This window comes from Nicotiana tabacum, chromosome 10 (genome assembly GCF_000715075.1).
Source record: "Nicotiana tabacum cultivar K326 chromosome 10, ASM71507v2, whole genome shotgun sequence".
In the NCBI taxonomy this organism is placed as follows: Eukaryota; Viridiplantae; Streptophyta; class Magnoliopsida; order Solanales; family Solanaceae; genus Nicotiana; species Nicotiana tabacum.
In genome coordinates this window covers 7,652,300-7,665,489 of record NC_134089.1, presented here as the reverse complement: position 1 = coordinate 7,665,489, position 13,190 = coordinate 7,652,300, and the positions used below count along the sequence as shown (strand labels likewise).

At 36.3% G+C, this 13,190-nt stretch overlaps 1 protein-coding gene across 1 annotated transcript; it reads left to right on the top strand.

The window, feature by feature from the left end:
• Positions 1–32: 32 nt before the first annotated feature.
• LOC107759287 (large ribosomal subunit protein eL24) lies at positions 33–2,844 on the top strand. Its single transcript, XM_016577174.2, has 5 exons — positions 33–124; positions 1,589–1,664; positions 1,787–1,888; positions 2,294–2,442; positions 2,542–2,844. The coding sequence occupies exons 1-5, from the start codon at positions 114–116 to the stop codon at positions 2,696–2,698; spliced, it is 495 nt and encodes a 164-aa protein (XP_016432660.1). The 5' UTR covers positions 33–113; the 3' UTR covers positions 2,699–2,844.
• Positions 2,845–13,190: the final 10,346 nt, after the last annotated feature.

The following is a 13,190-nucleotide window of genomic DNA, read 5'->3' as shown; positions in this document are numbered from 1 at the left end:
TTGGGCCTATAAAAACCTAACCACAAATTCCAATATAAAGATAGTATCCTAGGGTTTCTTCTTCTTCATTGAGGTACCGCACCTGAGGGAGGGAGCTCACAACAGCATCAGCCATGGTTCTCAAGTAAACCCTCGATCGTTGATCTCTCTCTCTCTCTCTCTCTCTCTGCATCTTATGTACAAGCAAATGTTGTATATATTGCATAAATTTATCAGAAGTTTCCAACATTAATCCTTTATGTATTTTTACTGATTTGAATTCTGGCTATGTTGGAAAAGGTTAAAAATCAAAACTTTACTTTTTTGGCCATTTTTATTGCTAGATTTATGTTCATTTTTATGTATATTGAAGTCTATTTTTAGGGGAAAATAGTTGCTCTCGAAAACCCTTTATTGGTAAAATGTTGCTAAACTCTAACTATATACATTGCATAAAATTGATTAGAAGTGTAATCCTTTCTGTGTTTTTTGCTGATTTGAATTCTTCCTATGTGGGAAATACGTAAAAGTCAAATCTTTACTGTTTTTGGCATTCTTTTTACAAGATGTATGTTCATGTGTAATGTAGATTGTAGTTTATTTTAGGGGGAAAAAGCTGTTCCTGAAAACCCTTTACTGGTAAAATGTTGTTACACTCATATATGATCTTGTGTTTTAATTATTTCTATTGACTTATTAGTATGACAGAAGAGAAAATGTGTGAAAAGAGGAGTACATTGAAAGGTGTTACTGAATATACAACAGATTAACCCATCGATTTGTGCAAAATATTTTGGATCCTGTTTCTCTGAATGAGGTGTTTAAGCTTGCTTAATTGGTTAATTTGATTAACCATTAAATTAAATGTGATATTACCAATAGTTTGGGTACTTTAGGAGGTTGCCTGGAGTTTAGTATGGTCTCCCGTTGTATTTTATTGAATGAATCTTAATGAATGTGTTATGAGAAGGGCATGTTTTGTGTTTTTATTTTTTGTCTGTAGTATTATCCCTGGAAATTGTGATATGTTGTTATGATACTGAATTGGTACAACTGATTCAAGGTAACATTGTGTCTGGAAAATACTCATCACTTTTGAATTTTGATAAATTCAAGGTGATTTGTGAACTGTTTTATAGGGAGTTATTTGTTTGGCTGATTTTGGTATGTTTCAACTTGACTATCCCATGAAATGGTTGTATAATAATAGAATGTGATTGGCATTTGTCTCAATTAGTGGAGATTGTGGAGTTACCTCCTCTTTGTTACTTCCTCCGTCCCAATTTATGTAAAGGTGTTTGACTGGGCAAGGAGTTTAAGAAATAAAGGAAGACTTTTGTGTGTTGTCTAAAACAAAACATAGAAATTTGTGTGGTTAGAAATCATTTCATTAAGGATAAAAGAGAAAATTTATAGTTGAATTGTTACTAAATATAGAAAAGTGTCATTCTTTTTGGGACTGACTAAAAAGGGAAGAGTGTCACATTGATTGGGACCAAGGGGGTATGTTATTGTAGACATGCTTTTGTTTAGTTTTGCCTTGGTTACTTATAGGCTATAGCACTTGCGAGCGAGTACTCATTAGTATTTTTTTGTACTTCCATTGCAGGACGGAACTCTGCCGTTTCAGCGGTGGCAAGATATACCCAGGGAGGGGTATCAGATTTATTCGTTCAGATTCTCAGGTACATATGCAAAGCCATTTCCTGGGTGATGGTAATTTAAGTTATTTGTGCACTTATTTGTAGGAGGGCGTAGAGTCATGCTTTCTTGTCCATTGCACTTAGTATTTTTCTGGTCGTTGTAGGTGTTCCTATTTCTTAACTCAAAATGCAAGCGGTACTTCCACAACCGCCTGAAGCCTTCCAAGCTTACATGGACAGCCATGTACAGGAAGCAGCACAAGAAGGTGAGTCTTGAATAAAGCATTCTGAACTTAACATTTTTTTTTGCTTTGAAGTTTATCACTAACGTTCCGACATTGAAGGATAAAGCTTTGTGATGTAAAGTTGTACCCTTGGATGCACTTTGTCTTCAGATCACAAAGTGTTTATTTAGAAAACTTGGATTTAGAGATGAAATGCCATTTCATGGGTACTTTTGCCCAGTTAAATTTGTGGTTTTTGGGATAATTACATTTTTGGCCGCCCAAAAAAATGATTGCCGACAAATATATATGTTTTTTATTTTTAGTATGAATATACAAAAACATAGTCAGTGTATATGTTTTGTATATTTGGGCTACCGCCTATAATTATGTTGGGCCATCGGTCAATTAAAGAAACTCTTATTTTTTGGTGTTCGATAACCTTAGGATATTGCACAAGAAGCTGTCAAGAAGAGGAGACGCGCCACAAAGAAGCCTTACTCTAGGTCCATTGTGGGTGCAACTTTAGAGGTAATCCAGAAGAAGAGAACTGAAAGGCCAGAAGTTCGAGATGCTGCTAGGGAGGCTGCTCTTCGGTATGTATTCACGGAGTTCGTGCATTTACTATAAAGGTGACTATAGAAGTTGTGTTTGTCGAAGATGGAGTGATTAATTTGTTGGTTGGGTTTTTGCAGTGAAATCAAGGAAAGAATCAAGAAGACAAAGGATGAAAAGAAGGCTAAGAAAGCAGAGGTGATGGCAAAGTCACAGAAAGGTGGAGGGAAAGGTAATGTGTCAAAGGGAGCTGCAGGAAAAGGCCCCAAGCTTGGTGGCGGCGGTGGAAAACGTTAAGCTATTGTTTATGTTTGTGTTTCTAAGTAGTACTAGAATGGTTTTGCATCTTGATTGAATGTAAGTTTTTGATCCAACTGCAGATCAGCAGTTCAAACAAATATATTTCTGAATTTTGGTCTTGTTTCAAATATGCAGATTAATTACTCTTGTTCCCATTATGAGAATTATTTTCCTTGCACCTTAGCTAACCCCAATTAAGTCTTCACTAAATTTTGCTCCTTGTCCCACAAGTATGTAATGTTAAAATGCACATGTTAGTTTGTTATAAAGTTGATGTAGTCTGGCCTTTCCTCCGATCCTGTGCATAGCGAAAGCTTAGTGCATTGAGCTGTCCTATAATTTGGCAAAGGAAGCAATAGAATTGTAGAGTCGAGATATTGCAGTTTGTGGCTTATAAGACTGGTGTTTGAGAAGTTGAGATGCCAGCATAATCAACCATTTTTAGTAACCTGCCCAACTCACTCAAGTTTAAACAGATTGGATTATGTTGAAGTATTATCTGTTTGCTGACGTGGTGTGTAGAAGTTAGAACTCAAAACGATCTATCAAACTATTGAGTCAAAACGGGTTGAGTAGTATAACCCAACTGGTCAAGGGGGATTTGCAGTTGTAACCTATATTTGTGTCACTTTTTAACCTGTACCCTATTTTTTAAAATTATTGATTTGGTAGCCAGCTAACAAAAAATCTGTAATAATATGACAATTACATTCCTGAAAAAAGATATAAAACCCGCATCACGCATTAATCGCGTGATCTGCAATCTCATTTGTGAAAAAAGATCTCCTCTCAGCAACTTTACAAAAAATTAGAAACTTATCCAGATTCATCTTCAGAATCACACTTGCATGAAGTTGTTTCACGTTGAAGCTAAAACTTCATGCTAACGTAGCATGAAGTTGTTTTACATTGAAGCTAAAACTTCATGCTAATGCATGCTGAAAATATATATCCTGCAGTCTACAATTTTGTCATGAGTTTTATCCGAAACTTCAGTCTAAACATGCTTAAGTTATTTAGTTCATTTGCTAAAACTTCATACCAAAACATGCTGAAGTTTTGTAACGCAATTTATAGTTTTGTCCTGAATTTTATCCGAAACTTCAGTCTAAACAAGCTGAAGTTTTTTTTTGTTCATTGCTAAAACTTCAGCCTAAACATGCTTAAGTTTTTGTCCTGCAGTTTCTCAATAGTCTTTTATTAAAAAAGGGCAAAATCATATTTTTAAAATGCTTTTAACAAAAAAATGGATACGGATACAAACGGGAAAACAAAACGGCTATAAGTTAAAAGAGACGACCAAATAGGGCGACGCCCCATGCAATTTTTACACCGGTCAATATGCAACCCAAATCTAACATAAAAACCAAAGGTTATGTAAATATTGATGAATTAAGCTAATAATTAAAGAAAAATACATTAGCTTTAGCACTTCTTCTTCTTCTTCCTTTTTTTTTTTTTTTGGCAAAACGCAAATAGAAAAGGAGGGAAAGTTAGCTCTGTTGGGTTGTGAGTAGGGCTGTGCATAATTTGGTTAATATAGAATTATCGTATTGAAACCGAAAATTTTAGTATTTGGTATTAGATATTTTGGTAGTCGGTATAATATTTGGTTTAAGTTTTAAAAAATAATGGTATTAGGTATGGTATTCGATATTTTTTAATGAAGTACCAAAACACTGATACCGTACCGAAATATATATTATATTACAAAAAACAGATATTATTAATTATAAAATAAATATAAAAAATTGAAATTTTACTTTCCTTTATTATCTAAGTTCATCGATTACTAAGCAAGTAAGAAGATATTTCTAATGATCGAATTTATTCCTTTATAGGGGTGTTCGTCGGTCGGTACGGTACGATATTTAGACATTTCGGTTCGGTATTTTCGGTATTCGGTTTCTTAAAATCCTATACCAATACCATACCAAATTAAATTCGGTATGGTTCGGTTTTTCTCTTTTCGGTTTCAGTTTATTCGGTTCGGTAACTTCGATTTATTTGGTTTGAAACTTTGAATACTAACTAGTGCATAGAGCTATAGACTCTAATATTCTTAATTAAAGTACTCAAAAATACAAAACTGAAAATGTTTGTTGACAAAAAATTTGTCCAAAACTAGCAAATATCGACCCAAATAGAGAAAATTGTACATAAAAGAATGTTTGATCATTAGAAATGTCTTGTTACTTGTATAGAGTTAATTGATCAACTTAGAGAATAAAGAAAAGTAAAATTTTAATTTTTTTATATTTATGTTATAATTGATAATATATGTTTTGTGTAATATAATATATATATTTCGGTACGGTATTGGTATTTCGGTATTTTATTTTAAAATACCAAATACCATACCTAATACCAATTCTTTTTTAAAAACTTAAGCCAAATATCATACCAAATATCAAAATACCGTATACCAAATATCAAAATTTTCGATTTCGGTACGGTAATTCGGTATTTATCAAATTATGCACAAACCTATTCCTTTATGTGCATTTTCTCTCTCTAGATTGATATTTGCTGGGTTTAGACAAAACTTTCTTCAACAGATGTTTTCTTTTTTGTACTTTTGAGTACTTTAATTAAGAATATTATAGTCTATGACTATATGCACTTGTTAGTATTCAAACCGAATAAACCAAAGTTACCGAACCGAACAAACAGAACCGAAAAGAGAAAAACCGAATCATACCGAATTTAATTAGGTACCGTATTGGTATAGCATTTTAAGAAACCGAATACCAAAAATATAGAACCGAAATGTCTAAATACTGTATTGTACCGACCAACGAGCACCCTAGTCGTGGGCTGTTAATTGATTTGACATGTTAAACTTGTACAAATTTGATCCAACTCGTCCATCAGCCGTGAGAAACTATGCGGACCACAAAGGAAAGGGGACTAGCTTGTCCCATTTCTCTCTCTTATTTCTTTTGTCGCGGTCATATGTCAATTGGAACGCATGAAAAGTTAAAAGCAATTACCTTTAGAGCTTGTTGGGACGATTGTTACTTAAATTTTAGTGTATCGTATAATTAAATTTGTAGTAATATAAAAATAAAAAGTACCAATTTATGTAACGATCAAGCTGTTGAGGCGTGTAATTTTTCTTTCAAAAGTCGTTGCATTACACAATTGTATGTTCACGTATGGTTTAAATAATTTCCTTTTATATCTTTACTAGTATGTTCACGTATATCTTTAAATAATTGTATGTTCACGTATGGTTGTATACACACACACTCTCTTGGTACAGTTTTAAATATTCTACAATTTCTTGAATGTAGTAGTAACAACATGCCTTCAATACCATAGGTATCTTCCTCACACTTGTGAATGGGATAAGTAGTAAGTAAGAATGAGAGTTTGATCCCACTATTTCACACATTTAGCAGAAATTCAAACACAAAGAGTAAAATACTGAAATAATGTACCCAAAAGATAGCTCTAGATCATCATTACAATACTGAAATAATCTAGTTTGGTGTATAAACCTAAAATTATAAAAGAAATTTGAGTAACACTAAAATTCACTGCAACTGAAGTTTGCATTATTCTCTGAAAATGCAGCTAGCTATTTAGTCATGTTGCTGAAAGCTGAGTACTGATAAGTTCAGCTGCTGCCAACTACCAATTCTAGAAGTCCACCATTGTTGAAGCCACCAACCCATTCTAGAAGTCACCATTGTTGAAGCCTCCATTGTTGAATGAAGAATTCAACCACCAACCACCTTCTTTAAGGCTATAAATAGAGCCTTATGTTTTACACAGAAACATCAATCCAGAGAGATTGAAATACAATCCAGGAAGAGATTGTGAGAACAAAAAGAGAGTTTGGTGAGGTTTTTTGTAGAGAGAAATTCTTGGTGTAAATTCTCTATAATTCTATTCTTGTGAAATAGAGTTGTTTTTCCTCCCAAATAATCTTCATATTGATCCGAGAATCACAACAAGTGGTATCAGAGCCTTCGATTCTGTGTTCATCGAGAAATATCGGAACACTGAAAATTTCAACCCGGATTTACGTTTTTTCGAAAACGTGATCTTCGGTGTGTTTTGATCATTTCATTAGATTCCTTGCGTCGATACGAATTCAACGCAATTTTTCGGAGGCCAAACAAAGCTAAAACGAAGAAGTTATGACAATTTTTTTTCTGCCCAATCAGCGCCACATCATCATCTAGTCAGCGCCACGTCAGCACCACATCATCATCCAGTCAGCGCCACATCATCATCCAGTCAGTGCCACATCAACATCTAGTCAGCGCCACGTCAGCATCCAGTCAGCGCCACGTCAGCATCCAGTCATCATAAATTTTTTAGAAATTTATGAAATAACCCCTGAAGTTACTGAAATTATAAATCTGCCCCACAAGTTCAGTATATTTTCGATTTAACCCCAAAAGTTTGGTGTAAATTTTGAAAATTTTCTGGAGGCCCTATTTTGACCCAAGAAGAGTCAATCCTACCATTTTTCACCATTCCGGACGTGTTGGTGAGTTCCGTTTGGAGAGATTCTGCTCCAAAATTTTGACCAAGCCATTTTAAAGACATAATGGAATAGTCATCATCATCTGGAGCTATGATAAAACTTACTGCCACAAATTACACATTGTGGAGACCTCGGATGGAAGATCTCCTCAGTTGTAAAGATTTGTTTGATCCCATAGAAGCAAAGGGTAGGAACCCCGATTCCACCAAAGAAGCAGAGTGGAAGAAATTAAACAGAAAAACTATCGGTCAAATTCGACAATGGATTGACGATAGCGTTTTTCATCATGTTGCACAAGAGACAGATGCGTATGCCCTCTGGGTGAAGTTAGAAGGGATGTATCAAGCCAAGACCGCTAGGAACAAAGCCTTGTTGATGAGGCGTTTGGTAAATTTGAAGTTAAAGCACGGAACTTCAGTTGCCGAGCATACCAGTGAGTTTCAGAGCTTGATAAATCAATTATCGTCTGTTGACATGCCGCTCGGAGATGAGATGCAAGCGCTACTACTTCTTAGTTCTCTTCCTGATAGTTGGGAGACGCTGGTAGTCTCTCTCAGTAATTCAGCTCCTAGTGGAAATCTGACCATGTCTATGGTTAAAGATGCCTTATTTAATGAAGAAGCCAGAAGAAAGGACATCGATCATGGTGAGTCGCATGCCCTTATTACAGAAAGAGGGAGACAACAAGAAAGAAGTCAAGATAAGAGGAGAGGCAGAAGCAAGAGTAGGGGAAAATCCACGGATGGTAGGAAGTCATCATATGCGTGCTACCACTGTGGAATAAAGGGCCATTTAAAGAAGAACTGTAGAAAATTGCATAAGGAGAAGGAGCAGTTGAAGCAAAAGGATGGAGATGCATTAGTCACTACCCACAGAGAGGTAGCCATTTGTTCCATCCAAGAAGAGACATGCCTTCACGTCTCAAGTCAAGAAGAAAACGAATGGGTGGTAGATACTGCAGCATCATACCATGCCACATCCCGAAAAGATTTCTTCACAACATACAAAGTAGGAGACTTTGGAGTAGTGAAGATGGGGAACACTTCTTCCTGTGAGATAGTTGGAATTGGTGATATCAAAATACAAACAAATATCGGGAGTACAATGATATTGAAGGATGTCCGTCACGTGCCACATCTTCGTCTAAACCTAATATCAGGTATAGCTCTTGACAAACAGGGCTATGAAAGTTATTTCGGAAAAGGCACATGGAAATTGCTGAAAGGGGTTATGATTCTCGCTCGAGGACATATTTGTGGCAACTTATATAAAACTCATGTGAAGGTATGTTCAGACAGCCTCAATGTTATGGAAAAAGAGGCGTCTCAAAACCTGTGGCACCAGAGACTCGGTCACATGAGTGAAAAGGGGATATCAATTCTAACAAAAAAGCAGCTTATCAGAATGGACAAGAATGCTGCTTTAGACCCTTGTAATCATTGCTTATTCGGAAAGCAACATAGAGTCTCTTTTACATTTTCTTCAACCAGAAAATCAGAGTTACTCAGTCTTGTACACTCTGATATTTGTGGTCCCATGGAGGAGAAGTCACTTGGCGGCAATAGGTATTTTCTGACTTTCATTGATGATGCTTCTCGAAAGGTGTGGGTGTACTTCTTAAAGACAAAGGACCAGGCTTTTGATTATTTCAAGATATTGCATGCCATGGTAGAGCGTGAAACGGGAAAGAAATTAAAATGCCTTCGCTCAGATAATGGAGGCGAGTATACTTCCAAGGAGTTCGATTCCTATTGCAAGAGACAAGGGATTCGACATGAAAAGACAGTCCCACGCACCCCACAACACAATGGAGTAGCCGAGAGAATGAACCGGACAATTATGGAAAGAGTCAGAAGTATGATCAGTATGGCAAAGCTGCCTAAGCCATTTTGGGGAGAAGCTGTTCGCGCCGCTTGCTACCTAATCAACCGGTCACCATCAACCCCGTTGAATTTTGAGATTCTAGAGAAAATATGGTCGGGTAAGAATCCCTCATATTCTCACTTAAGGGTATTCGGTTGTTTAGCACATGCACATGTATCCAAGGAGCTCAGGAAGAAGCTTGATGGTAGAACTATACCATGTATCTTCATAGGCTATGGAGATGAAGAATTTGGGTATAGATTATGGGATCCAATACAGAAGACGGTGATCAGAAGTAGGGATGTTGTATTCCACGAAAACCAGACAATTGAAGACATTGAAAAGCCCACAATGTCTTATGAAAGAGGTTCCAGTGCCCAAAAAGTTGGTCCAGATCCACTACCATTGCAGTTTGACACAGATAGCATGGGGGAGCATGAAGCAGTACCAGAAGCAGAACAGGAGGATGTTTGGCAGGGGGAGGCACAAACCCCTCAGGAAACTACAGAACCATCACATGGGAACGATGATGGTACACATCCTGAAGCTAATAATCAACAACCTCGTCGATCTGAACGAGGTCAGATTCCATTAACTCGATACCCAGAAACCGAGTATATTCTACTTTCTGAAGATGGAGAACCAGAGAGTTTCCATGAAGCTATATCTCATACGGATAAAGAAAAATGGCTGCAAGCAATGACCGAAGAGATGAACTCTTTACAGAAAAACAACACTTATGAGATTGTGAATCTTCCACAAGGAAAGAAGGTACTGAAGAGTAAATGGGTATTCAAGCTGAAGAAAGATGGCAGCGGAAAGGTGGTGAAGCACAAAGCCCGGTTAGTAGTCAAAGGATTCCTACAGAAAAAGGGAATTGACTTTGATGAAATATTTTCACCAGTTGTAAAATTGACTTCAATCCGCATCATCCTTGGATTGGTAGCCAGTTTGAATTTGGAGCTTGAACAAATGGATGTCAAGACAGCATTTCTTCATGGTGATCTAAATGAAGAAATCTATATGGAGCAGCCGGAAGGTTTTGAGGTTTCAGGAAAAGAAAACCTCGTCTATAAGCTTACGAAAAGTTTATATGGCCTAAAGCAAGCACCGAGGCAGTGGTACAAAAGGTTTGACTCATTTATGGTAAGTCAAGGATATAAAAGGACTGCTGCAGATCAGTGTGTTTACATTCAGAGATTTTCGGATGGCAATTTTGTTGTACTTCTACTTTATGTAGACGACATGTTGATCGTCGGACAAGATGCAACAAAAATTAGACAGTTGAAGAAAGAACTTTCTAAGTCCTTTGAAATGAAATACTTAGGTCCAGCTCAACATATTTTGGGATTGCAGATAACTCGAGATAGGAGAAACAAGAAGTTATGGCTATCTCAAGAAAATTACATTGAACGGGTGATCAAACGGTTCAATATGAGTAATGTCAAACCGGTAGGTGTCCCTTTGGCAAATCACTTCAAGTTGAGCAAGAGTTTGTGCCCCTCATCCAAGAAAGAGATTGAGGAGATGTCTACAATTCCATATTCTTCAGCAGTTGGAAGCCTGATGTATGCCATGGTTTGCACGAGGCCAGATATCGCACATGCTGTAGGTGTGGTAAGTCGTTTTCTTTCTAACCCTGGAAAGAAACATTGGGAGGCAGTTAAGTGGATTTTCAGGTATCTTAAAGGTACTTCAAAATCAAGTCTGTGCTTTGGGGGAGCTGATCCAGTCTTGGAAGGCTATACAGATTCAGATATGGCCGGAGATCCTGATGGAAGAAAATCAACCTCAGGATATGTTTATACTTTTGCAGGGGGAGCTGTGTCACGGCAGTCAAGATTGCAGAAGTGTGTTGCACTATCCACAACTGAAGCAGAGTATATTGCTGTAGCGGAAGCTGGAAAAGAAATATTGTGGCTAAATCGGTTTCTCCAAGAACTAGGGATAAATCAAACAGAGTATAAGATACATTGTGATAGTCAAAGTGCAATTGATTTAAGCAAAAACTCAATGTATCATTCTCGGACAAAGCACATCGACATTCGCTATCACTGGATACGCGAGGTGATGAATCAACAACTGTTGAAACTAGTGAAGATCCATACGAAGGAGAATCCAGCAGACATGTTAACAAAGGTGGTCACTCAAGAAAAGTTAGAGCTGTGCAGAGACATAGTTGGAATAACTTTCAAATAGTAGCTGCGTTGGAATGCAGCTGAAGGGGGAGAATTGATAAGTTCAGCTGCTGCCAACTACCAATTCTAGAAGCCCACCATTGTTGAAGCCACCAACCCATTCTAGAAGCCACCATTGTTGAAGCCTCCATTGTTGAATGAAGAATTCAACCACCAACCACATTCTTTAAGGCTATAAATAGAGCCTTATGTTTTACACAGAAACATCAATACAGAGAGATTGAAATACAATCCAGGAAGAGATTGTGAGAACAAAAAGAGAGTTTGGTGAGGTTTTTTGTAGAGAGAAATTCTTGGTGTAAATTCTCTATAATTCTATTCTTGTGAAATAGAGTTGTTTTTCCTCCCAAATAATCTTCATATTGATCCGAGAATCACAACAAGTACAAGAACTAAACAAAATAAAGTCCAAAGTGAAAAAATTTCAATAAATTACATGTAAAAACGTGATATTTTTTAGAATATTGCTATTGATCGTGTTGCTTGATATCAGACTCAGATACAACATGATTTTTCATGGTTTCTTGAATAAAGCAGAAACTTCATGCCATTTTAATGGTTAACTATGTATCCAAATCAAGTTGTACGGTCCCCATTGCTTTGGATTAAGTAAACACAAAAGAAAATTAACTAATGTTAATTAAGTGGTAAACAAGTAGAAACAATGAGCAATTAATCTAAGATAACTACTGTTATTGCTTTAGAAACTTTACCAAATTCGTAAGTTTGTGTTAGTGCCTCAGTTTCAACAGTAGGCACATTAACTAAATAGAAGCAGGTCTTAATACAAAAAGTTAACTTAAAAGATAAAAGAGAATTCTGATCATTGAGGCTTGCCACGTCATCGGGCTTATGCCCCTCAATTATATATATATATATATATAGATTGTTAATATTTCATCATTATATCACCCAATATTGCTAGTGTCTAATGTTTATTATCTGCTATGTTCTTTAAAAAGAGAATGACGTGATTCAGAGTACTATATGATGGGCAAGATATTAATTTTCAGTGTGTATTCACGCACTGGTTAATGAATCTTTTTTCGAAAAATAAAATTTATATATTTAAAAATAACATTGACTGTACTTTAAATCACATTGGTTAAATTTTATAATTTAATTATACCTCCATTGAGACCAGAGGCGGACATATGCTATACCGAGAGAGGTCACCGCCGTAAAGTTCGACAAAAATTCCATATATATATATATATATATATATATATATATATATATATATATATATATATATATATATATATATATGTTGGAGTCGATGAAGATGACAGACACAATTGAGGCCATTCGGTTTTGGACGTGAGGGTTTGAGCCTTGAGGTGGTATTTTGGGCCTTGGGCCTAATTGGGACGTGAGGGTTTGAGATTGGGCCTTCTTCAGATTTGAAACCTGATAGTCACCCTTCTTCAGATTGGGCCTTCTTCAGCTATTGTAAGAACATAGTGTACAACACATGTCACCTTTGTATTTTTAATTATTTTCCCCATACTCCCCATACCTTTGTATTTTAATTATTTGCTCCATCCTTGTATTTCTTTTATGTGCAACTTTCCTAGCTAATAGGACATTGCCACTTGGCAATATAGTATGGTGCCCTAAAACATTCCTTCTGTATATAAAGTTGGGCTTGTACACTTAATAAAACACAATAATTTGAATATACAAAAGCAGAAATCTTCAATTCATTCTCTCATTTTTTCATGGTATCAGAGCAGGTTTAATTCTGCTATCTTTTTCTGCTTTCTCAGTCATAAATCAGTTTTTTCTTCTTCTCTTAAGCTTATCTGCTATGAGTATTTCACCGGAGTCAGCTGATACTCTAGCCTCTGCTTCTGCTGCCACCACTAATGTTCTTGCACCTACAGTTACTATTGCTTCATGAGTGATTGACTCTACTCATTCGTAC